Raw genomic sequence first — 26312 nt, 5'->3', positions numbered from 1 at the left:
GTAAGCTTAAAAAACAGAAATCAGTTCATGTCACACCTCTGCTCAAACCTCTCAATGGTTTCCCATCACACTCAGTATAAGACTCAGATTCCTGACCAAGGCCCACAAGCTTCTATACAAGACAGCCCAGCTAACCTCTTTGATCTCATCACTTTGTTATTTCATGTTTTAGATACATCCTTGAAAAAACTACAGTTTGTCTTAGAATTGCTAAGTTTTGTCCACATAATGGATATTATTTTCTGATATCTTATTGGGTGCTTTCAATCTTTCATGCACTCTATTTTCACTTTTTGTAATGATACTTTTGAAATTTTAGCATGTGCGCTTAACATCTGTGTCTGATTCCCTTTCGTAGCTCCTTCTGTGAGCATACCTTTGTAGTGAACTTTTAATTTTGTATAATAATTGAGCTGGGTATAGAAGTCTAAGTTGATGGGTATTGTATTCCAGCTCGGTGAAGAGTTTATTCCACTCGTCTCTCACTTAATACTGTTTTAAATTTGGCTTTCAGTTTATCTCTCATTTTTACGTAGGTAATAGATTTGGATTCCCTTGCTACTTTTTGGACCTTTTCTTCCTCTCTGGTGTCCTGCAGTTTCTTTTTATTTATGATGCTTGGGGCCTGTATTTCTAGAATCTAAGAATATATGACAGCCACAAGGTCAGCTCCTACTCACAGTTCTGTTTTACAGTTTAAAATTTTTTTTGGTTCTATAACTTAAAATTTAGATGAGTGGTTACTGCAGGTGGGAAGAGAGCAGAGTGGAGATGGGGGTGGGGGCACAGGAGGCTACAAAGACACTGATAGCAACTGAGTATAAAATGTCAATAGCAGCTTGCCCTACTATCTGCATATATATATGTGTATATATATATATATATATATACACACACATATATTTATATATGTATGTTAGGAATGATGTTCATGAAATATTAATATGGTTATATCTGGGGAGTAGATTTTGGATTATTTCATATTTTCTTTGCATATTTTTGTATTGCTTCATATATATATATACACATATATTTATATATGTATGTTAGGAATGATGTTCATGAAATATTAATATGGTTATATCTGGGGAGTAGATTTTGGATTATTTCATATTTTCTTTGCATATTTTTGTATTGCTTCAATTTTTAAAGTTATGAATATGCACCATTTTAATTTTTTTAGTCATTCTGAGGGACAAAGAGAGAGAAGGGTTGTTAGAGGCTGAATATTTGTGTCTCCCCAATTCATATGTTGAAATCCTAACCCCTGATGTGATGGTATTAGGAGGTGGAGCCTCTTGTAAGTGATTAGGTCATAAGGGCAGAGCCCTCTTGAATGGGATTAGTGTTCTTTTAAAAGAGAACCTAGAGAGCTTCCCTGTGAGGTTACAGGGAAAAGACAGCCATCCATGAACCAGAAAGCTGAATCAGACATTGAATGTGCCAGCACTTTGACCTTGGGCTTCCTATCCAGAACTGTGAAAAATAAATGTCTTTTATTTAAAATCCACTCAATCAATTGTACTTTTGTTATAGCATCCAGAACAGACTAAGACACAGACAGGAAGACGAATAAGGAAAATAGATTCTCACTAGAAAGTCCAAGAACAAAGATCCAGCAATCAAACTCCAAGGTATTTACCCAAATATATTGAAAACTCGTATGCACACAAAAACCTACACATAAGTGTTAATATCAGCTTTGTTTATCAATCCCCAACACGGATAAACAAACTGTACTACTGCCATAAAAAGGAATATCATTCAGCGCTAAAAAGAGCTATCACGCTACAAAAAGACACGGAGGAAACTTAAAAGCATATTACTAAGTGAGGAAAGCCAATCTGAAAAGTTTACATACTGTAGGATTTCAACTATATGACATTCTGGAAAAGCTAAAACTATAGAGTAAAAAGATTAGTGGTTGCCAGGAGTTAGGGAGTGGGGGAGGGACGGACAAATGAATTGGTGGAGTAGAGGACATTTTTAGGGCAGTGAAACTGAAATGGTGAATACATGACATAACGCATTGTCAAAACCTATAGACTTGTACAACACAAAGAGTAAACCCTAATGCAATCTTGGACTTTAAGTTAATAATAATGTACCACGATACGTTCATCAGCTGAAACAAATGTACAAAACCAATGCCAGATAATAATATGGGAAACTGGGGAGAGGCAGGTGGAGAGGGAGAATATGGGAGCTTTCTGTACTTTCTGCTCAATTTTTCTGTGAACCTAAAGCTGCTTTAAAAAAATAAAGTCTATTGTTTTTTTTTAAAAAGTCCTAAGAACAGGGTGAAGCATTCTTGAAATATCTGGGACAGATATTTATTTTTAGCAAACCCTAATACAGTCCTTACCACATGCTTTACAATTTTTTTTAATGCTCCTAACATCCCTGTGGAGTAGGTACCATTGTGATTCCACTCACACCGCTGAGGAAACTGAGGCGAGAGAGTGTAAACATCTTGCCCTGAGCCACACAGCAAGGAAGTCACAGAGTCAGGATTCAACCCAACATAGTCCTTGCTCCTGGCCTTCACCTGAGGCTACCTCCCCTTAGAGGGACTAAGGCGACCTGGACATTAGTGTTCACTGCTTCCACCACGGAGATTGCCTTGACTCTTGGTTCAATGGTTTTGTTTGTCTTTTATAACAAGCCATTCCAAATTGTTATCAGAAGTAGGTGGGATATAAATAGTAAATTAAAATATTGAAACTGGAGATCCCAGTTGCTCTGTCAAGAGCTAAAATAAATTTACCTTATACCTGCTTAGCTCCCCTGATACAATACTGTTTGCTCTTTTATGCTATAATAGTTATGATGGGTTGTATTTAAAATGCCAGAGGATGAAAATGTTCAAACCAGGTAAGAACAGTGTCACTATTCTTTCAGCAGGAGGTGTTTTTTTTTTCTTTTGAGGGGAGGGGGATCTTGTTTTATCAAAAAGACTTGTCTTAACATAATTGGCAATGTTCTGAATCAATATAAATACCCAATAAGTATAGTTTATAAATCAAAGGAAAGAACAAATGTTTTTGTCCATTCAAAATATCCTAACCAGGGAATTCCCTGGCGGTCCAGTGGTTAGGACTCTGAGCTTCCACTGCAGGGGGCACGGGTTCAATTCCTGGTCGGGGAACTAAGATCCCACAAGCCTCACAGCACGGCCAAAAATAAATAAATAAAAATAAATACAAAATATCCTAACCAATCAAACTGTTTTGGGAGTCTCTAGTTCGTAGTAGAACCATGCTGGGTACTGGAGGGAAGAGGAAGGTCACAAAAGGAACTCAGACTTTTAACTTCAAAGAGCTTGTGACCTGCTTAGACACATCTAGCACAGATGAGATACTGCTTGTCTTGCAGCCCATGCTCCGTGAGGAATGAGAATAAGGGGTAAAGCACCGGTGAAGGCTCCCTTACTGCTCTGGGACCTCCACAGCTCCTCTAGGGATGAATGGGAGCTGGACTGGAGGAAAAGAGATGGCAGAGCATTCCTGGCCATGAGACTGTCATGGACAAAGGCCCAGAGTCATTCAAGAGTGAGCTGGTTGTGCTCAGGAACAAGGAGTAGATCTATTTTTCTGGGGCAAGAATGTTGAGGAGCTTGGGGCAGTTTATTGGAAAAGGTCGACAGAGACAAGATGCTGGAAGGCCCATGACCTAAGCAGAGACATTTGTGCTTGAGCTGAAATGTGACTGGGAATTACCGTTGGGTTCTTAGGCTCCCTCACAATCTTATCTCCACTCAGAAAAATGATGGGCTGGACACTTACCCTTGATTTACAGAGAAGATCCTGCTACTTTCCCTATCAACAAAAATGTCTGTTTTTTGAAAGCCTATTTTTTTTTTGCCAAAATAAAAGCTTCAGTCTTTCTTACAATCCCAAAAGGTAGATAATAATCATCCTCATTTACATGAAAAGATATAGGAATTTAGAAAAATTAAGTGACTTGCCCAAGGCCACATTTTGAGAATCAGAATTTCCAAAGACCATGCATCACCTATTTTACCCACCCATGTCCCTCTAGCAAAGACCAAGGGTCAGCAACCTTTCCTATAAATGGCCAGATAAATATGCTTAATACAGACATACACGCGCACGCGCGCACGCACGCACACACACACACACACACACACACACAATACACATATACACATTTTTATTTTAGGCTTTGGAGCCATACAGTCTCTGTCACAACTACTCAACGGTGCCACTGCAGTGCAAAAGCAGCCGGAGTCAATACGTAACTGACTAACCAAGCTGCATTCCACTAAAATACAGAAATTTGAATTTCCTATAATTTTCATGCCACTTATTTATTTTACTTTTATTCTTTTTCAACCACTTAATGTAAAAGCCATTCTCAGTCATGGACCGTACAAGAACAGGCAGCGACCACATTTGACTTGCGGGTAGCAGTATGCCAAACCCCTGTTTTAGGTTTATTGATTAGAGCACTAACTAACGAAGCCAAGGTTAAATGTCTTACCTCTGGAACAGATAGTTTGCTTTACACTGTGAAAAATCCTGTTTTGTTGGCAACAAGTTCATTTCCTACCCCCAGCCAAGTGTCTTGCAAATTTGTAGGGGATTATAAGGGCAAATGTAACAGTAAAACAGCAATGAAAAAAATCCAATCCAAACAACACTAAAACAATAACAACAATTAAAAACAACAATCCAAACAACAATAAAAAATTAATACCTATGTCCCTCTCACAAGTGTTAGTAACATCAAGCACATTTCTATTATAGTCTAGGAAAATTTTTGTAAAAATGCATTAATTGTAAGTTTGAGATTCTAAAGAAGCCTCACTGAGAAACGACATATGTATATTTCATGTTCTCTAATACGTTGTATAGGCACTCAGTAAATATTAGAGCTGTCCACGTTCAGAGTTTGTTTCATAAGCATCTCTGGGTTTAGGTCATTATTAGTCTGCCCTTAATTCTTTAGATCTCTGTTTCACTTACTTCATTCATTCATTCCTTTAATCAATGAATATTACACACCTACTATATATCCAGCTGTGTGGTGGGCACTGGGAATTCAAAGCTGAATATAACGTCCTTGCCTCAAGTAACCCACAATTTGAGGGAGAAGAAAAACTTAGAAATAACACTAATGTAGAATATACTAAATGCTGTGGTACAGATGTGTTGGAGGTGTTATGGGAACACAGAGAGATGGGCTTTGCCTGGGTGAACTTTTGGAATAGGAAGCTACAGGGCACCACAGAATGCTTTTGAAGGAGGTGAAGTTTGAGCCAAATCTGGAAGGACACGTACAACCATAATGCCTCCACCTATGAATGAGAACAATACCAAGTCTAAATTGTTACATAAGAGACAAAGGCAAGGGAGGATGGAGAGATAGCCATGAACCTAGCATCTTTCAAATACCTGATCCACATTCTCAATTTGATCATACCTAGTAAGCAGTCACATGTAAATCACATACCCTCCCAGTTGTAGTGTATTTTAGATTCAAAAGTTGGTGCAAAACAAACATTGGGTAATGAAATAAAATTGAGCACAAAATTTAAAATAGTAAGAGAATTCAGCTTTTTCCCTCTTAAATCTGGTTTGGAACTAAGATGAGGCTACATTTTTGTTTTTGCTAAATTTAGGACTTGTAAATCCAAATATTTTTAAAAAGTAGAATGAATTCTCACCTGAAGGACTTTCCTAATTCTTTTTAGGTTGTGTATTAAAAGCAGATTTTTCTCTTTGGAAACGCGACCTAACTGTTCATCCAGTTGTATTAACAAGTTTTGAAGAAGAATTGTTGCCATGGATTCATTGTTAGATGCTGCCTCCCTAAAAAACAAAAGTGCTATTACACAGCAGGAAACAACTTAGTAAAATGTCTACTTTTTTTTTTAACCATAATCATTTTAAAGTGATAAATATACCCCGCAGTGATAAGCATTTACTGGTTTTTAAAAATTAAATTGTACACATGAAAGTACATTCAACATCACTAATCGTTAGGGAAATGCAAATCAAACCATAAGATACCACTTCACACCTATTAGGATGGCTATTATTGAAAACACAAAATAAGTTTTGGTGAGGATGTAAAACTGGAACCCTTATATATTGCTGGTGGCAATGGAAAATGGTACAGCCACTGTATAAGACAGTATGGAGATTCCTCAAATTAAAAACAAAAAATTATATACAATTTCACGTCTGGGTAGATACTTAAAAGAATTGAAAGCAGGGACTTGAGTAGATACTTGACATCAACATTTATATCAGCTTTATTCACAATAGCTGAAAGGTGGAAACAACTCAGATGTCCACTGAAGGATGGATGAATAAATAAAATGTAGTAGATACATACAATAGAATATTATTCAGCCTTAAAAAGGAAGGAAATTCTGATACATGCTGCTCATATGAATGAACCTTGAAAGAATGTGCTAAGTAAAATGTCAGTCACAAAATAACGAATATTGTGTGATTACACTTGCATGAAGTACCTGGACTAGTTGAATTCAGAGACAGAAAACAGAATAATGGTTGCCAGGGGCCGGGGTGGAGAGAATGAGGAATTATTATTTAATAAGTACACAGTTTCAGTTTGGGAAGATGAAAAAGTTCTGGAGATGCATGCACAACAGTGTGAATATACTTAATGCCACTAAACTGTATACCTAACAAATGGTTAAAATGGTAAATTTTATGTTATGTATATTTTATCAAAAGAAAAATTTTAAGACAACTATTTAAAGCAAAATATGTTTTTAATTGTACAAGGTGAATAGAGCTTTAAAAAACGTTTGTAAAACATGTTAAGAAAAATATTTATATTGAGTCTATGATAGAGAATTGATATAAACAAGAGATTTACTTCTTGTCTTTTTAATACTTAGAAATCGTTGGAGTTTAGCTTATTAAAAAACAAAGCACTAGAGCCATTTTTTCACCTACAGTGGATGAAACCAGAAAGGACAATGATTCTCCTCCGTTAAGGAAGCTTTCCAAATCCTCAAGGAAAGTTCTTTACCTGATAAGAATGTATCAACTGAATCAAAAGTGGACCACAGAATAAATCCACGTGGATAGAGCATAAAGCATTTGTCCATCAACCTCTAGGGAAAATACAATAATGTTTGATCCTACCAGTCTTGATTTTCAATCCACTGGGCCAACAGATGCCGAATTTCCATAGGAAAGTTGTCATCATAGAATTGATCAACTTGCTCCAAAAATTTTATTTCTAACTGTTGGACTTGATTCCACTGAGTCATACTACAAAGAAGAGGGAAAATTAGAGTTTAAAAATAATGTTAATTAATAACTATGGTACATGTTTTCTTTTTTTCTTGGATTTCGGACAAAGACAATGTTGTCCATCAAGTAACCGGAGAAAAAAATTTCTCTTATAGAGTTTTAGGCAGAAACTTGCTGAGGTAGAATCCAGGGCCCAAGCATTTTAAAGTCTAGTTATTCAGAAGCCAGGTAGGGGCTAAATCCACTTCAGTTTTAGTCAGAAACTGGGTGAGGCAGAATCCAGGGCCTAAGCATTTTAAAGCCTAGTTATTCAAGAGAGGGGCTTCCGGGAATATGGCGGAAGAGTAAGACGCTGAGATCACCTTCCTCCCCACAGATACACCAGAAATACATCTACACGTGGAACAACTCCTACAGAACACCTACTGAACACTGGCAGAAGACCTCAGACCTCCCAAAAGGCAAGAAACCCCCCACGTACCTGGGTAGGGCAAAAGAAAAAAGAGACAAAAGAATAGGGACGGGACCTGCACCAGTGGGAGGGAGCTGTGAAGGAGGAAATGTTTCCACACACTAGGAAGCCCCTTCATGGGCGGAGACTGCGGGTGGCACAGGGGAAAAGCTTCGGAGCCACGGAGGAGAGCACAGGGATGCGGGAGGATCAGGGCCGACCGGCACTCACCAGCCTGAGAGGCTTGTCTGCTCACCCGCCGGGGTGGGCGGGGCTGGGAGCTGAGGCTCGGGCTTCGGTCGGAGCACAGGGAGAGGATTGGGGTTGGCGGCGTGAATACAGCCTGCAGGGGGTTAGTGCGCCACGGCTGGCCGGGAGGGAGTCCGGGGAAAAGTCTGCACCTGCCGAAGAGGCAAGAGACTTTTTCTTGCCTCTGTTTCCTGGTGCGCGAGGAGAGGGGATTAAGAGTGCTGCTTAAAGGAGCTCCAGAGACAGGCGCGAGCCGCGGCTAAAAGCGCGGACCCCAGAGACGTGCATGAGACGCTAAGGCTGCTGCTGCCGCCACCAAGAAGCCTGTGTGCGAGCACAGGTCACTCTCCACACCCCCCTTCCGGGGAGCCTGTGCAGCCCGCCACTGCCGGGGTCCCGGGATCCAGGGACTCCTCCGGGAGAACGCACGGCGCGCCTCAGGCTGGTGCAACGTCACGCCGGCCTCTGCCGCCGCAGGCTCGCCCCGCACTCCGTGCCCCTCCCACCCCCCGGCTTGAGTGAACCAGAGCCCCCGAATCAGCGGCTCCTTTAACCCCGTCCTGTCTGAGCGAAGAACAGACGCCCTCCAGCGACCTACACGCAGAGGCGGGGCCAAATCCAAAGCTGAGCCCCTGGGAGCTGTGAGAACAAAGAAGAGAAAGGGAAATCTCTCCAGCAGCCTCAGGAGCAGTGGATTAAAGCTCCACAATCAACTTGATGTCTGTGGAATACATGAATAGACAACGAATCATCCCAAATTGAGGAGGTGGGCTTTGAGAGCAAGATCTATGATTTTTTTCCCCTTTTCCTCTTTTTGTGAGTGTGTATGTGTATGCATCTGTGTGAGATTTTGTCTGTATAGCTTTGCTTCCACCATTTGTCCTAGGGTGCTATCCGTCCATTTTTTTTCTTAATAGTTATTTTTTTATTTTAATAACTTTATTTTATCTTACTTTATTTTATTTTACCTTATCTTCTTTCTTTCTTTCTTTTTTTCCTTCCTTCCCTCCTTCCTTCCTTTGTTCCTCCCACCCTCCCTTCTTTCTTTCTTTCTTTCTACTTCTACTAATTCTTTCCTTCTACTTTTTCTCCCTTTTATTCTGAGCCGTGTGGATAAGCGGCTCTTGGTGCTGCAGTCAGGAGTCAGTGCTGTGCCTCTGAGGTGGGAGAGCCAACTTCAGGACACTGGTCCACAAGAGACCTCCCAGCTCCACGTAATATCAAACGGTGAAAATCACCCAGAGATCTCCATCTCAACACCAGCACCCAGCTTCACTCAAGGACCAGCAAGCTACAGTGCTGGACATCCTATGCCAAACAACTAGCAAGACAGGAACACAACCCCACCCATTAGCAGAGAGGCTGCCTAAAATCATAATAAGTCCACAGACACGCCAAAACACACCACCAGGCGTGGACCTGCCCACCAGAAAGATAAGATTCAGCCTCATCCACCAGAACACAGGCACTAGTCCCCTCCACCAGGAAGCCTACACAACCCACTGAACCAACCTTAGCCACTGGGGACAGACACCAAAAACAACGGGAACTACGAACCTGCAGCCTGCAAAAAGGAGACCCCAAGCACAGTAAGATAAGCAAAATGAGAAGACAGAAAAACATACAGCAGATGAAGGAGCAAGATAAAAACCCACCAGACCTAACAAGTGAAGAGGAAATAGGCAGTCTACCTGAAAAAGAATTCAGAATAATGATAGTAAAGATGATCCAAAATCTTGGAAATAGAATGGACAAAATGCAAGAAACATTTAACAAGGACCTAGAAGAACTAAAGATGAAACAAACAACGATGAACAACACAATAAATGAAATGAAAAATACTCTAGATGGGATCACTAGCAGAGTAACTGAGGCAGAAGAACGGATAAGTGACCTGGAAGATAAAATAGTGGAAATAACTACTGCAGAACAGAATAAAGAAAAAAGAATGAAAAGAACTGAGAACAGTCTCAGAGACTTCTGGGACAACATTAAACGCACCAACATTCGAATTATAGGGGTTCCAGAGGAAGAAGAGAAAAAGAAAGGGACTGTGAAACTATTTGAAGAGATTATAGTTGAAAACTTCCCTAATATGGGAAAGGAAATAGTTATTCAAGTCCAGGAAGCACAGAGAGTCCCATACACGATAAATCCAAGGAGAAATACGCCAAGACACATATTACTCAAACTGTCAAAAATTAAATACAAAGAAAGCATATTAAAAGCAGCAAGGGAACAACAACAAATAACACACAAGGGAATCCCCATAAGGTTAACAGCTGATCTTTCAGCAGAAACTCTGCAAGCCAGAAGGGACTGGCAGGACATATTTAAAGTGATGAAGGAGAAAAACCTGCAACCAAGATTACTCTATCCAGCAAGGATCTCATTCAGATTTGATGGAGAAATTAAAACCTTTATGGACAAGCAAAAGCTGAGAGAGTTCAGCACCACCAAACCAGCTTTACAACAACTGCTAAATGGACTTCTCTAGGCAAGAAACACAAGATAAGGAAAAGATCTACAATAACAAACCCAAAACAATTAAGAAAATGGGAATAGGAACATACATATCGATAATTACCTTAAATGTAAATGGACTAAATGTTCCCACCAAAAGACACAGATTGGCTGAATGGATACAAAAACAAGACCCATATATTTGCTGTCTAAAAGAGACCCACTTCAGACCTAGAGACACATACAGACTGAAAGTAAGGGGATGGAAAAAGATATTTCATGCAAATGGAAACCAAAAGAAAGCTGGAGTAGCAATTCTCATATCAGACAAAATAGACTTTAAAATAAAGAATGTTATAAGAGACAAGGAAGGACACTACATAATGATCAAGGGATCGATCCAAGAAGAAGATATAACAATTGTAAATATTTATGCACCCAACATAGGAGCCCCTCAATACATAAGGCAAATACTAACAGCCATAAAAGGGGAAATTGACAGTAACACATTCATAGTAGGGGACTTTAACACCCCACTTTCACCAATGGACAGATCATCCAAAATGAAAATAAATAAGGAAACACAAGCTTTAAATGATACATTAAACAAGATGGACTTAATTGATATTTATAGGACATTCCATCCAAAAACAACAGAATACACGTTTTTCTCAAGTGCTCATGGAACATTCTCCAGGATAGATCATATCTTGGGTCACAAGTCAAGCCTTGGTAAATTTAAGAAAATTGAAATTGTTTCAAGTATCTTTTCCGACCACAACACTATGAGACTAGATATCAATTACAGGAAAAGATCTGTAAAAAATACAAACACATGGAGGCTAAACAATACACTATTTAATAACGAAGTGATCACTGAAGAAATCAAAGAGGAAATCAAAAATACCTAGAAACAAATGACAACGGAGACACGATGACCCAAAATCTATGGGATGCAGTAAAAGCAGTTCTAAGAGTGAAATTTATAGCAATATAATCCTACCTTAAGAAACAGGAAACATCTCGAATAAACAACCTAACCTTGCACCTAAAGCAATTAGAAAGAACAAAAAACCCCCAAAGTTAGCAAAAGGAAAGAAATCATAAAAATCAGATCAGAAATAAATGATAAAGAAATGAAGGAAACAATAGCAAAGATCAATAAAACTAAAAGCTGGTTCTTTGAGAAGATAAATAAAATTGATAAACCATTAGCCAGACTCATCAAGAAAAAAAGGGAGAAGACTCAAATCAATAGAATTAGAAATGAAAAAGGAGAAGTAACAACTGACACTGCAGAAATACAAAAGATCATGAGAGATTACTACAAGCAATTCTATGCCAATAAAATGGACAACCTGGAAGAAATGGACAAATTCTTAGAAATGCACAACCTGCCAAGACTGAATCAGGAAGAAATAGAAAATATGAACAGACCAATCACAAGCACTGAAATTGAAACTGTGATTAAAAATCTTCCAACAAACAAAAGCCCAGGACCAGAAGGCTTCACAGGCGAATTCTATCAAACATTTAGAGAAGAGCTAACACCTATCCTTCTAAAACTCTTCCAAAATATAGCAGAGGGAGGAACACTCCCAAACTCATTCTACGAGGCCACCATCACCTTGATACCAAAACCAGACAAGGATGTCACAAAGAAAGAAAACTACAGGCCAATATCACTGATGAACATAGATGCAAAAATCCTCAACAAAATACTAGCAAACAGAATCCAACAGCACATTAAAAGGATCATACACCATGATCAAGTGGGGTTTATTCCAGGAATGCAAGGATTCTTCAATATACGCAAAACAATCAATGTGATAAACCATATTAACAAATTGAAGGAGAAAAACCATATGATCATCTCAATAGATGCAGAGAAAGCTTTCGACAAAATTCAACACCCATTTATGATGAAAACCCTCCAGAAAGTAGGCATAGAGGGAACTTTCCTCAACATAATAAAGGCCATATATGACAAACCCACAGCCAACATCATCCTCAATGGTGAAAAACTGAAAGCATTTCCACTATGATCAGGAACAAGACAGGTTGCCCACTCTCACCACTCTTACTCAACATAGTTTTGGAAGTTTTAGCCACAGCAATCAGAGAAGAAAAGGAAATAAAGGGAATCCAAATCAGAAAAGAAGAAGTAAAGCTGTCACTGTTTGCAGATGACATGATACTATACATAGAGAATCCTAAAGATGCTACCAGAAAACTACTAGAGCTAATCAATGAATTTGGTAAAGTAGCAGGATACAAAATTAATGCATAGAAATCTCTGGCATTCCTATACACTAATGATGAAAAATCTGAAAGTGAAATCAAGAAAACACTCCCATTTACCATTGCAATAAAAAAAATAAAATATCTAGGAATAAACCTACCTAAGGAGACAAAAGACCTGTATGCAGAAAATTATAAGACACTGATGAAAGAAATTAAAGACGATACAAATAGATGGAGAGATATACCATGTTCTTGGATTGGAAGAATCAACATTGTGAAAATGACTCTACTACCCAAAGCAATCTACAGATTCAATGCAATCCCTATCAAACTACCACTGGTATTTTTCACAGAACTAGAACAAAAAATTTCACAATTTGTATGGAAACACAAAAGACCCCGAATAGCCAAAGCAATCTTGAGAACGAAAAATGGAGCTGGAGGAATCAGGCTCCCTGACTTCAGACTATACTACAAAGCTACAGTAATCAAGACAGTATGGTACTGGCACAAAAACAGAAAGATAGATCAATGGAACAGGATAGAAAGCCCAGAGATAAATCCATGCACATATGGTCACCTTATCTTTGATAAAGGAGGCAGGAATGTACAGTGGAGAAAGGACAGCACCTCTTCAATAAGTGGTGCTGGGAAAACTGGACAGGTACATGTAAAAATATGAGATTAGATCACTCCCTAACACCATACACAAAAATAAGCTCATAATGGATTAAAGGCCTAAATGTAAGGCCAGAAACTGTCAAACTCTTAGAGGAAAACATAGGCAGAACACTCTATGACATAAATCACAGCAAGATCCTTTCTGACCCACCTCCCAGAGAAATGGAAATAAAAACAAAAATAAACAAATGGGACCTAATGAAACTTCAAAGCTTTTGCACAGCAAAGGAAACCATAAATAAGACCAAAAGACAACCCTCAGAATGGGAGAAAATATTTGCAAATGAAGCAACTGACAAAGGATTAATCTCCAAAATTTACAAGCAGCTCATGCAGCTCAATAACAAAAAAACAAACAACCCAATCCAAAAATGGGCAGAAGACCTAAATAGACATTTCTCCAAAGAAGATATACAGACTGCCAACAAACACATGAAACAATGCTCAACTTCATTAATCATTAGAGAAATGCAAATCAAAACTACAATGAGATATCATCTCACACCAGTCAGAATGGCCATCATCAAAAAATCTAGAAACAATAAATGCTGGAGAGGGTGTGGAGAAAAGGGAACACTCTTGCACTGTTGGTGGGAATGTAAATTGATACAGTCACTGTGGAGAACAGTATGGAGGTTCCTTAAAAAACTACAAATAGAACTACCATATGACCCAGCAATCCCACTACTGGGCATATACCCTGAGAAAACCATAATTCAAAAAGAGTCGTGTACCAAAATGTTCATTGCAGCTCTATTTACAATAGCCCGGAGATGGAAACAACCTAAGTGTCCATCATCGGATGAATGGATAAAGAAGATGTGGCACATATATAAAATGGAATATTACTCAGCCATAAAAAGAAACGAAATTGAGCTATTTGTAATGAGGTGGATAGGCCTAGAGTCTGTCATACAGAGAGAAGTAAGTCAGAAAGAGAAAGACAAATACCGTATGCTAACACATATATATGGAATTTAAGAAAAAAAAATGTCATGAAGAACCTAGGGGTAAGACAGGAATAAAAACACAGACCTACTAGAGAATGGACTTGAGGATATGGGGAGGGGGAAGGGTAAGCTGTGACAAAGCGAGAGAGAGGCATGGACATATATACACTACCAAATGTAAAATAGAAGCTAGTGGGAGGCAGCCGCATAGCACAGGGAGATCAGCTTGGTGCTTTGTGACCGCCTGGAGGGGTGGGATAGGGTGGGTGGGAGGGAGGGAGACGCAAGAGGGAAGAGATATGGGAACATATGTATATGTATAACTGATTCACTTTGTTATAAAGCAGAAACTAACACACCATTGTAAAGCAATCATACTCCAATAAAGGTGTAAAAAAAAATTCTCTTATAGTCACCCAATTAAAGAAAACAGAAATGCTAAAACATTTTCAATCCGAAGATAATGTAATTCTGAGCTTTTTCCTACGTCATCACTAGTGAAGGAAACAGGATTCTTTCTCGGCCCCCAAGCCACGTCCTTCTTTGTTCTAACAGAAACTCTGGTTCTGCCTTCTCTAGAAAGCTTTCACTCCCACTCAACACCCCTCACCCTACCCCACACCTGTGTACACAGATTTGGATTCTCAACAAGCTCCTTCCCTATCTCTTGCTGCCTCTACACTATTAGGCTTTGAGCAACTTGAAGGCAAATAACATACTCAAGTATATGTCCTAAGAGCCTCTTAAGGCTTTATGTGTGAGGAACACCCAATAAAAGCTTCTTTTATATAAAACTGCCTAATCCTTTTTTCTTTATTTCAGATTTGTCTGGCTTCTGGAGTCAGCCTTATGTTCCAAGTCTTCTAGTCTAATTCAGACTTATCTTTATGAAGAGTTTCATGTATACACTTTCGTGGGCTCTAAATTTTTCAGTTCAAAATACCTCTGGACAAATAAATATTTTTCTTTCTCTCTGTAATGATCCGCTATGGCTAGGCAAAGCTTTTAAAGTCTACTTTTAATTAGTCTCTGATATGCATCAGACAGTAGTTAAACCCTCAAGATACTTAAGAAGAAACCACACTTGATACATAGTTAGCAGCCTGTCATAAAACGAAAGTATGTGTTTCCCCAACATAACCCTAATCTGTCCAGTTTAGAAGCTTTAGACATATTTCTTAACTCAGGGAAATTAATATGACATCTCTCCTTGAAATTACCGTATTTTACTTTTTTCAAAGTCAAATTTTTTATTGTTTTGTCAGTAATTCTAGATTAAACTGAAAAAACTTTTATGTGATCAATCACGATAGTATTTCAACCTATCTTGTAGGTAAGTTAAGATTTACTTTTGCCTACAGAACATCATGATAATAAATTTCATATATTTCATATACATATTCCTCAGGTTTCAAATGGAACCATTTGGGGGCACCTTTTCCCTGATCTAAATGTATTAGAAAAAGATTATTGCCAATGTTTTGCTTAAAGAAAGCAACTGGAAAAAGAAATGTTTCACTTTCCTATCACTTTATACTTACACATAAAATCCTAGGTGTGTTGTAAGTGCTCAATAAGTGCTCATTAAGAGAAGAATGAGTGGCACTCCTGATGCTATGAATAGCACAGGTGGATAGTATTACCCCAGCTTTAAAATGTAAAAAATCTGAGGGACACATAGGCGAAACGACTCTTGCCCAAGATGCACAGCTCCTCAGGATCAACCTGAGGTCTCCTGACACCAGACATGGTCGTCTTTCTAGACGCTGGGTGTAACCATATTCCACCCAAAATTGGAACATTTGTTCCCATGTTACTATTGCCATTGCCCTGCTCTATCAATTTATTCTAGTTAATGACAAGAGAACAGGTGCTGAAAATAGCCTTATAATTGTAATTGCTACTATTGTTAAACCCTTGGTATGATTTGGACGAAAATCTGTTTTCTAACTAACAATTAACTGGACTGAACCCATCCTGAAGTTAGAGAGATCACTCCTAGGACCTGAGTCCATCCTCCAGAGAGCTGAACTCAAGGCTGAAAAGGGAAAAGATAGGTTCACAGTCTTAGGACATTCTTTTCTGTTGCAGCTTCTAGAAATGCCTTTAAAGGATTATAAAAACGTCTTTCACTCTCTACGGGCTAATTCTCCCATCCCAAGAAAACTATGGAGCATTTCTTTTGAAAACTGACTGCCTGCCTAGTCTCTTTGAATGCCTGGTCCTAGAAGATCCCTATAAACGGGCATTTTGTCCCACCGCCCGGCAGCTAATGGTGCCGCTTTAGTTGTGAGGTGAGCCGCAGCGTGCAAAGGAGGAGACCTGCCCTAAAATATCACTGCTCTCCTCAAAGCCTCAATCACTAGCTACCTCAGCTGCGGGGCTGTCTGCTGAAACCGAGGCACGCAATCTAATGTCAGACATTACAGTTGAGAGAAGTCGGCTGAGAAAGTGAAGGGAGCGCCCACTCCGCCCTTCGCCAGGACACACCTCCGCAGCAGCCACAACGGTCCCACCCACCGTTCACATTCTCGGGGGCAGAGCGCCCGAGTCTCCCCGAGAGACCCGCCACGGCGCACCTTTGAATCGTGGAGTCGATCGCTTCTCTTTAAAACTACCCATCCTCAGCTAGGTTAACGTGAAGTAACTGTCAAAACAGCAAGGGAACAGCTAAGGCTCCGCAGCGTCCTGCAGAAGCATTTCCTGGCCTGCGCTGCTCCGGAGAAGCAACGCCAAGGTGTGGTCGGCCTCCTTACCTGGCTCTCTCAGCCCGGGTCCCAGGCGGTGCTCAAGTCCAAAGTCGGAATCGCCCTTCAAGTTCCCCAGAACCCAGCCGCTGACACCATCGTCAGTAGGGGATTTGCATTTCTCCTCCCACTTGAGGCTTTCCTGTGCGTCAGCGTTAAGAGTCTGGGACTTTACTTGGGTCGTTCCCACCCACTCTCTCTTCTAGAAAAGCTGAAGACCAGAAACAGTCTGGCTGAAGCCGCTTCGCAGGGCGCCCTTTCCGCATCCCCATCAATCACTCCGGCCACTGCCTGTGGCCCGTGGGTGTCAGGAGGAGGGGCGTGGGAGGGGGGGGGTCACACACAGTCATTTTCTTCTGGTTTCCCCGGACCATCGGAGACCCCCTGCAGACTTACTTGCCTGGAGCTACATTCCTGGCTTCCCAGCTTCCTCCTTACAGACTCCACTCATCTTGGTAAGAGCCAGCCCCTGGGATGAAAGGGGTACCTCGCCAGGATGAAAACAGCAAATCGAAGACTTCACTGTGCCCGGATTCCAGCAGGGTCTGCTCGCCAGGAGGAGGACAACCTCACCCAAAGGTTTGGGCCGTCTCCTGTGCAGGTGGACTCCTGCCCTTACTAGCCCAGTATCCTCCTTCCCTCCCCACACCTGGGGCCCTTCTCCCATTGTGACTTGGGCTGGTCCTAGAATCACAGAGCTGGAGGGAGCCTTGGCTTCATCTGGTTCTGATTCCTCTTTCATATCTGAAAAGACTGAGGCCCAGAGAGGTGACCGGAGTGACTCAATGAGTTAGCTGCAGAGGCTGGGTAAGAGTCTGGGGCTTTCAACTCCCTCCTTAGTGCTCTTTTCGTTTCATCTCTTCGGAGCCAGATGTTAACATCCTGACACGCAGTAAGAGTTCTACAAAAGTTCAGGAAAATAAAGACAAAAATAAAGGAAGATAGACAAAAGGAGGTAGAAAGAATGACTCAATCTGCTTATGCACATGCCTAGAGCCATCTGCCAAGGTCAAAGGCCTTGCTTCACCATCGTGGGGACCAGCATCGCACAGGATTCTCCTCCTCTTTTAGGAGACATTATTATCATGTGATTAAATTTACTACCCCTCTCCCTCACTCACAAAAAATAAGTCAATCCACCCCAAAGTCACACATCTAAATTCAAAGTCATCCCTCTAAATTCACTGGTCAGGTAGAGATGGTCCTGGCCGCTTGCTCTCACTGGGCGGTTTCCAGGGGCTTATGCTTGATCTGCCCCCACCTGAAGAAAGTGCCTCCTCTGAGCTGTTCCGTAAGCTATGGGGCAAAGCCTGGGTTTCTTCTGGGGAAGAGGTCACTGCCTATGGGAAAAAGTCCAGATTCAAGGCACTCAAAGTTCTGTACAACTTGGTCCTAACCTCTCCTGGAAACTTCCCCCCACGCCCCCAACGAAAGCCTATGATCTGATGAAGACCAGTCTTCTCTGCTCCCTAGGTGAACCTCTCATATTTAAGTATTGATGCTCCCTTCAGCTGCAGTTTCTTCCCCCAACTTGTCTACTTATTGAAATCCTCTCCTTCTCAGTGATTTCACTGATGACCCCAACCCATAAGCAACTTTTCCCCGCTCTGAAATCTCATCGTACTTCCCGTCCAAACTAGTGCAGTCCAAGAGAAAAAAAATGCAAGCCACATATGTTTGTTTCTAGTAGCCACATTAAAAATACAGAACATTAACATTTCAGCATATAATCAATATAAAAAGTTATTAATGAGAGAGAGCATTCCATAGATTAACAACAAGGTCCTACTGTATAGCACAGGGAACTATATTCAATATCCTATAATAAACCATAATAGGAAAGAATATGAAAAAGAATATATATATATATACATGTATAACTGAATCACTTTGCTGTACACCAGAAATGAACACAGCATTGTAAATAAACTATACTTCAATTTAAAAAACTTATTTCATACTAAATCTGTGATGTCTGGTGTGTATTTGGCAGTTCAAGGATATGTCAGTTAGGACCAGCCACATTTCAAGTGCTTAGTAACCATATGTGGCTAGTGGCTACCATACTGGACAGTGGAGACCTAGCCCACTCACGTAACACTTTTCATTTCCTGCCTTATAGTATTAGTCATAGTGGTTTTGCAGGTCTTTATCATCATTATATTCAACTGTTGAGTGACTGCTGTAGGAAGCAGAGAGTTTGTTCCCTTCTTCCTTTCAAGGACCTCACCTTGGGACACTCCTAGCAGTTCTCAAACTGTTTGGTCTCAAGATAACTTTATACTCTTAAAAATTGTTGACAAGCCCAAAGAATTTTTGTGTATTTCTATTCTGTATTCATTTTTTAATGTATTGTACTTAAACTTAAATCTGAGAAAAATTAAAACATCTGTTCATCGAAAATTATAGTCATAAACCCATTATGTGCTAAACATTTAAAAAATGGAAAACAAGCGTATTCTCCAACATAGACACAAAAAAACAGAAGAGTAGCATTGATTTACATTTAAAAAAATCTCTTTGATGTCTGCTTTGAGAGAAGACAGCTGGATTCTTATATCTGCTTCTACATATAATTTATTGCCAAATATTGTTTTGGTTGAAGTATTTGAAGAAAGTCTGGACTCACACAGATATATAATTGGAAAAGGGAAGAGCATTTTAGCAGCCTGTTCAGATAATGTAGATATTCTTCTTTGATACCACACCAAAACTCAAAAAGTGGTAGTTCCTTAAGAGTTAGTTGTACTGTGAAATGTGAAACCATATCACAGAACTTTATATATACTGTTACATTAAAATCCATTGGTATACCTTGTATTTTGAATTGAACTCTTACCCACTAATAATTTTGTAATATCACACACTGTCCATTTGGAAAATATTGGCTCACTGAATTATGCAGCTCTTCCAGATGCTGACATACTTCATCATACAATATCAGAAAATCACATTAGTTAATATCTCCACTGATCTCATTAGAAAAGTATTTTAAGTATTTGAAAGCTGTTAAACTCATGATGACAGATACAAGCTTCCCAAATTCTAGTTTTTGCTTAAAAACTCCCATTTTGTTATTGGCAACAGATATTGCCAATTGTTTTCCTTGAAGTGACAGTCTCACTTTGTTCGTTTTCAGGAAAACGTCTTCCAAATTCCCACATCCGTATAGCCATAGTTTGTCAGTCATTCTTTCAAGTAAAAGTGGCCGGGACAGTGGGCGGGCAACTCAAACAGTCACACAAGTGCTTTTCCTTGAAATGACCATCATATATTAATATGTGTATGTGCCATTTCATCACACAGAATATTAAGAGACATGGATTCAAGGTCTGAGATCTAATACAATTAATACGTTTTCCTGCTTCACTGAAAATTCTTAACTCAAACTGGCATTTAGAAAAATTTAAGTGTGTGGTAGTGAAGAATGCAATGAGTACTAGGATAATTTGGCACCATTGCCTTGGTTCATGCTAAGGCATCAACGTTACCCATCATTGCTTTGGTGCCATCAGTGCAAATGTCAACAGAGTGAAAAGGCAAAACAGTATTATTACAAGAATAGCTTTACCCTGGCGGACGCCCTGAAAAGACCTGGGGGACTATCCTCAGGAGTCCTTAGACAACACTTTCAGAACCCCTGTTCCATCCACCACACCATCTCCTGTCCACAGTAGTCAGTCACCCAGAGGTATAGATCATGAGGGAATCTCCACCCAAATGGACACTTTTTCGTGGTTAAAACATATGCTTAACCTCTGTTTCCTCTCCTATTTCATGAACTAAGCCAGGCTTCTAAGAACGGGTATCTCTACATCCACTTTGCTTCTCTTTCTTAGAATCAAGTCTAAAAAGCTAGGTTCCCAATTTATTGACCCTACACTGACCTTGGCCTCATCAGTGCCTCAGAGCCAGAAAACAAAAAACAAACAAAACAAAACAAAACAAAAACCCCCAAAATGAAACCAAACAAAAAAACCCCAAAACCAAAAACATCCCCCAAAAGAATCCAAAGCAAAACAAACAAAAACACTCTAAAGTGCAATCCCCATAAGGTTTCCCAAGCTCAAAGGCCTTCAGAGATTTCTCTCTCCCCTTTATTTATTTATTTATTTAAGGAAAGTAAAGTTTTATTAACAAAATAGTTCTGGAACAGTTGAACAAATGCATGAGGAAAATTAACTTTGAACCCTACCTTATGCCTCATAAAACTTAATTCAGGCTAAATCATAGAACTGTTCTTAAAAGCTAAAACTATAAAGATTCTAGAAGAAAACATAGAAGACTATCTTTGTGACTTGGGGTAGGCAAATGTTTCTTAGAAAGGACATAAAAACACTAAAACTAACAGGAAAAAAGCCAACAACTTGTATTTCATGAAAAAAATTTAAAGTCTTGTATATGTATAACTGAATCACCTTGCTGTACACCTGAAACTAACACATTGTTAATCAACTGTACTCCAATATAAAATAAAAAGTTAAAAAAAAAGATTACCTATGGGCTTCCCTGGTGGCACAGTGGTTGGGAGTCCGCCTGCCGATGCAGGGGACACGGGTTCGCGCCCCGGTCCAGGATGATCCCACATGCCACGGAGCGGCTGGGCCTGTGAGCCATGGCCGCTGCGCCTGGGCGTCCGGAGGAGCCTGTGCTCCGCAATGGGAGAGGCCACAATAGTGAGAGGCCCGCGTACCGCAAAAAAAAAAAAGATTACCTATAAAAAATGTCATTGTTAAGAAAATATTCCCTGTACATATATCTGACAACTACAACTATCCAGAATATACAAATTAAGAACAAGGTTGAATTATCAGACCAACAGCTTCTGTGAGAGCCTACTAAATTTAGGTGGAAGTAGGTACGGTTGACAGTCCTGTGGCACCCTGGACCTGGCCCTAAGGCCCCAGGGATCTCTCTCCCCTTTAAATGGTCCCCTAATTGCCCTCGTTATAAGCCCTACCGCTAATTTTTTTTTTTTGCCTCATTTTAAGAAGGAAATACCAGATTATAGATTTTCAGAAAAATAGATTCTAGTTCTGATTTTGCCACTTTCTAGCAGTACCAAGCTGGTTAAGCTACCTAATCTCTGAGTCCCAAACTCCCTGTAAAAATGGGGATATTATAGCTCACACGAAATTGCTGGGAAGATTCAAAGATCTAATGTCAGGAATGAGATAAGGAAAAATGCTCAGCAGCTATTGCTAATAGAGTAATAAATATAACCATGTTGTAAGAAACTTTGGAGGTCACTAGGTTAACCCTCCATCTTCCCTTCCCCATCGTTGTCCAGATGGGGTTTCAAATGGAGATGAGATGAAGAGAGGTAAAGTGAGATAAGCAGGTTCACACCTGTAAATTGGAGGCAGAGAGGATTCAGTCAGTTCTTCTGGCTGCTTCTTCTGCTGTGCTAAGTAGAGCTGCTTTTTGGAGGCAGTGAGGCTGGAAGAGAAGGTATCACTCTCTCTGCCGCAGGGTGTAAGCCAGCTCCACGTTCTCCCAATTCTTATACAAAGAATATAAACATTTGTTTGTTTTGTTTTTATTTTTGTGGTGGCACCTTACCTCTCCTGTCCAAGCTTCCTCTCTTGTGTGTCCCAAGGGAACTGGAGTGAGTTAGAGTTGGATGCTGGACTGACAGAACACGTTATCAATACATACAGAAATATACACCGGATTCCAAGGTAGCTGGTATCAAATGAGTGGTACAGCAGGATTATTGGGACAAGGCAGTCTGGTGTGGGTCTTAGTAGCTCATCTGTGTATAGGTCACTCAAGCTCCACCAAAACAATGTCTTGTACAGGGGCTTACTACCTATCTTAAGTTAGAGTTCTCAAGTCCAGTTCCCAATGACAGTGCTCCCTCTACTGCCCATTAGGCAGCATTGCAACTTACAAATGGGCCTTTGTAAGAGCACTTTCCCATAACAGCATTTTTTCAGCTTTAACTCCAAGGCGGGCAAGGTGCTGAGAACTCCACATGCATTGTTTTACCTAATCCTCACAATACACGCCAGGACTAAGTATCATTCTTATCTCCAAGACAGACAAGGAGACCTGGCTTAATGAAGCTAGAGGATTTGGTCAATGTTAATCAGATGGTAAGGGGCAGATTTAGGATTCAAACACAGGCCTATCTGACTCCAGAAACAGCACTTGAAAGCATTCAGCTTTACTAAAAATCTTATCTACTCTGATAATAAAAGGAATAAATTGCTCAGAGAGCTATGGAAGAGGTAAATTTAAGGATCTAAAAACAAATTCCAAAATAGAGAGGCTCATTACCTAGTCCATTGGTTAGAGACGATGCATGTACTCTGATTCTCCAGCGTTTCTGTGGAGCATGTGGACAACTAGCCATGCATTTAAAAGTCCTTGATGTATCACGATGGTAGACACATTGCCAACAGAGTTCCAAAACATTTAGCAAATGACGTGTTTCTACAGCATCTTGTTTATACTGTACATGAGGTGACTGTTTCTGCTGAGCCACAAATTAGAAAATGAAGTTTGACAGCAGGCTAGGTTGTTTTTTTCTTTTAACATTTTTTCTTTTAATTTCTTTAATGTTGTATCTATTTTATTTATTTATTTTTGGCTGCATTGAGTCTTCGTTTCTGCGTGTGGGCTTTCTGTAGTTGTGGTGAGCAGGGGCTACTCTCTGTTGTGGGGTGCGGGCTTCTCATTGTGGTGGCTTCTTTTGTGGAGCATGGGCTCTAGGTGCACAGGGCTTCAGTAGTTGTGGCACACGGGCTCAGTAGTTGTGTCTTGCTGGCTCTAGAGCACAGGCTCAGTAGTTGTGGCGCACAGGCTTAGTTGCTCTGCGACATGTGGGATCTTCCCGGACCAGGGCTTAAACCCATGTCCCCTGCATTGGCAGGCAGATTCTTAATCACTGCTCCACCAGGGAAGCTCCAGGCTAGGATATTTGAATGTAGACTCTTCAAAAAAAAAAAAAAAATTCTGCTTGTGTGGCCAGTTAAATAGCCCTTAACCACCCTATTCTATTTTGTGTATTTTTCATATACAATTCTTTCTCTGGACAGAATATTTAGGGAGTCAGGACTAAATGTTATTTTTCTTTGTGTTTCAGTATCCAGCTCAGTGCCTGGCATAGAGTAGGTATTCAAGGAATGTTTACTGAACAGAGAGAAGAGCTAATGAAGGGCTTTATTATCATAGTCTGTCCTGAGAAGGGCTCTTTCTGATGACTTTTCTTGTCGAGTCCCTTAATTCTTACCACGGTTTTCACTACACTTGAAAAGTATAATAATATCTCACATTTATACATTTATTAATAGTTATATAAATTAATATAATGATTTAATGTACATCAATTCTATCTGAACACCAAGTTAAAGAGGGAAGAGTAGGTTATCTTTCAATTTCTCTCTCTCTCATTCTCTCATTCAGATATTTTGGGGAGAGCACAATCTTTACTTAGGAAAAGATTGGTTAAGGTGTTTTGGGTGGTAGGAAAAAGTGAAAAAAAAACAGCTAAAGGACTCCACTTAAAGACATAAATAGAAATTGGGAGAATGAAGCAGATAGGAGAGAAAGAAAGAAAGAAAAGGAAAGAGGAAGATACAGGAAGATAGAGGAAGTTGAAGTTGGGGAAAGAATGGGAGAGAAAACAAAACATGGCACAAAACTTGCCTCAAAATGGGGGCCAGTGGAAAGTTTTGAGTAGTGGGGTCTAATGACCCATGTCTAATAATCTATATCAAGTTATTTTTTGTCTCTGTTGCCCACCTCTTTCATCCCTTCCAGGCTTCATGAATGACCAACATGGTTTTTGTTGTGGTACTATTGAAGGAAATGAAAAGAGTATTTTTTAAAGTGTGGCATATCTTTCCATCTATTTAAGCCTTTGATTTCTTTCATTAGTGTTTTGTATATAAATCCTATACATTTTTGTTAGATTTATGCCAAATTGCTTCTTTTTTGGTGTGATTATAAATGGTTTTTTAAAAAATTCACTTCTACTTGTTCATTGCAATTAACTTTAGTATATTGACATTGCATTCTGTGACCTTGCTAAACTTTCCTAATCAAACTTATAAGCTTTTGTAAAGCAAAGGAAACCATAAACAAAATGAAAAGACAACCTACAGACTGGGAGAAAACATTTGCCAGCAATGCGACCTACAAGAGCTTAATTTCCAAAATATACAAACAGCTCATACAACTCAATAACAACAAAAGAAACAACCCAATCAAAAAAGGGGCAGAAGACCTAAATAGACATTTCTCCAAAGAAGACTTACAGAGGGCCAACAGGGCACATGAAAAGATGCTCATCATTACTAACTATTAGAGAAATGCAAATCAAAACTATAATTGGGTATCCCCTTACACAGGTCAGAACAGCCATCATTAAAAAGTCTAAAAATAATAAGTGCTGGAGATGATGTGGAGAAAAGGGAACCCTCCGACACTGTTGGTGGGAATGTAAATTGGTACAGCCACTATGGAAAACTATACAGAGTTTCCTTAAAAAACTAAAAATAAAGTTACCGTATGATCCAGCAATCCCATTCTTGGACATATACCCAGAAAAAACCATAATTCAAAAAGACACATGCACCCCTATATTCATTGCAGCACCATTTACAATGGCCAAGACATGGAGACAACCTAAATGTCCTTCGACAGATGAATGGATAAAGAAGGCATGGTACATATATACAGTGGAATACTACTCTGCCATAAAAAAGAATGAAATAATGCCACTTGCAGCAACATCGATGGACCTAGAGATTATCATACTAAGTGAAGTAAGTCAGCAGAGAAAGACAAATATTATATATCACTTACATGTGGAATCTAAAAAATAGTACAAATGAATTTATTTACAAAACAGAAACAGACTCAGACATAGAAAACAAATTTATGGTTACCAAAGGGGAAGGGGGAGAGCGATAAATTGGGAGCATGGGATTAACAGATGCACACTACAATCTATCAAATAGATAAACAACAAGGATTTACTGTATAGTACAGGGAACTATACTCAGTATCTTGTACTAAATTATAATGGAAATATATATTTTTATATAATATTTATTTATATATAAAATATATATTTTAAAAATTCTTTTGGTTACATATATATATCCAAATCACTTTACTATATACCTGAAACTAACACAATATTAGAAATCAACTATACTTCAATTAAAAAACTGTATCCATTTTAATTAAATTGTTATATTTATAGACATAAAGTTGTTCATGTTCCCTTTTTGCTCTTTTTAACATCTGTAGAATCTGT

General features: G+C 39.5%; 1 protein-coding gene across 1 annotated transcript in view; it reads right to left on the bottom strand.

Annotated features, from left to right (window-relative positions):
• STAT4 (signal transducer and activator of transcription 4) overlaps positions 1–17151 on the bottom strand; it is a 92172-nt gene extending 75021 nt beyond the window's left edge. Inside the window, exons 1-3 of the mRNA XM_082657686.1 lie at positions 17051–17151; positions 7146–7274; positions 5690–5834 (exon numbers count right to left, since the gene is read on the bottom strand). Of these exons, the coding sequence (XP_082513812.1) occupies positions 5690–5834; positions 7146–7273 (273 nt within the window). The 5' untranslated portion in view covers position 7274; positions 17051–17151. The remainder of the gene's footprint in view (positions 1–5689; positions 5835–7145; positions 7275–17050) is intronic.
• Positions 17152–26312: the final 9161 nt, after the last annotated feature.

This window comes from Grampus griseus (assembly GCF_964374135.1).
Source record: "Grampus griseus genome assembly, chromosome: 7".
NCBI lineage: Eukaryota > Metazoa > Chordata > Mammalia > Artiodactyla > Delphinidae > Grampus > Grampus griseus.
The sequence above is the reverse complement of the archived record's forward strand: the minus strand, read 5'-3'. Positions and strand labels throughout refer to the sequence as shown.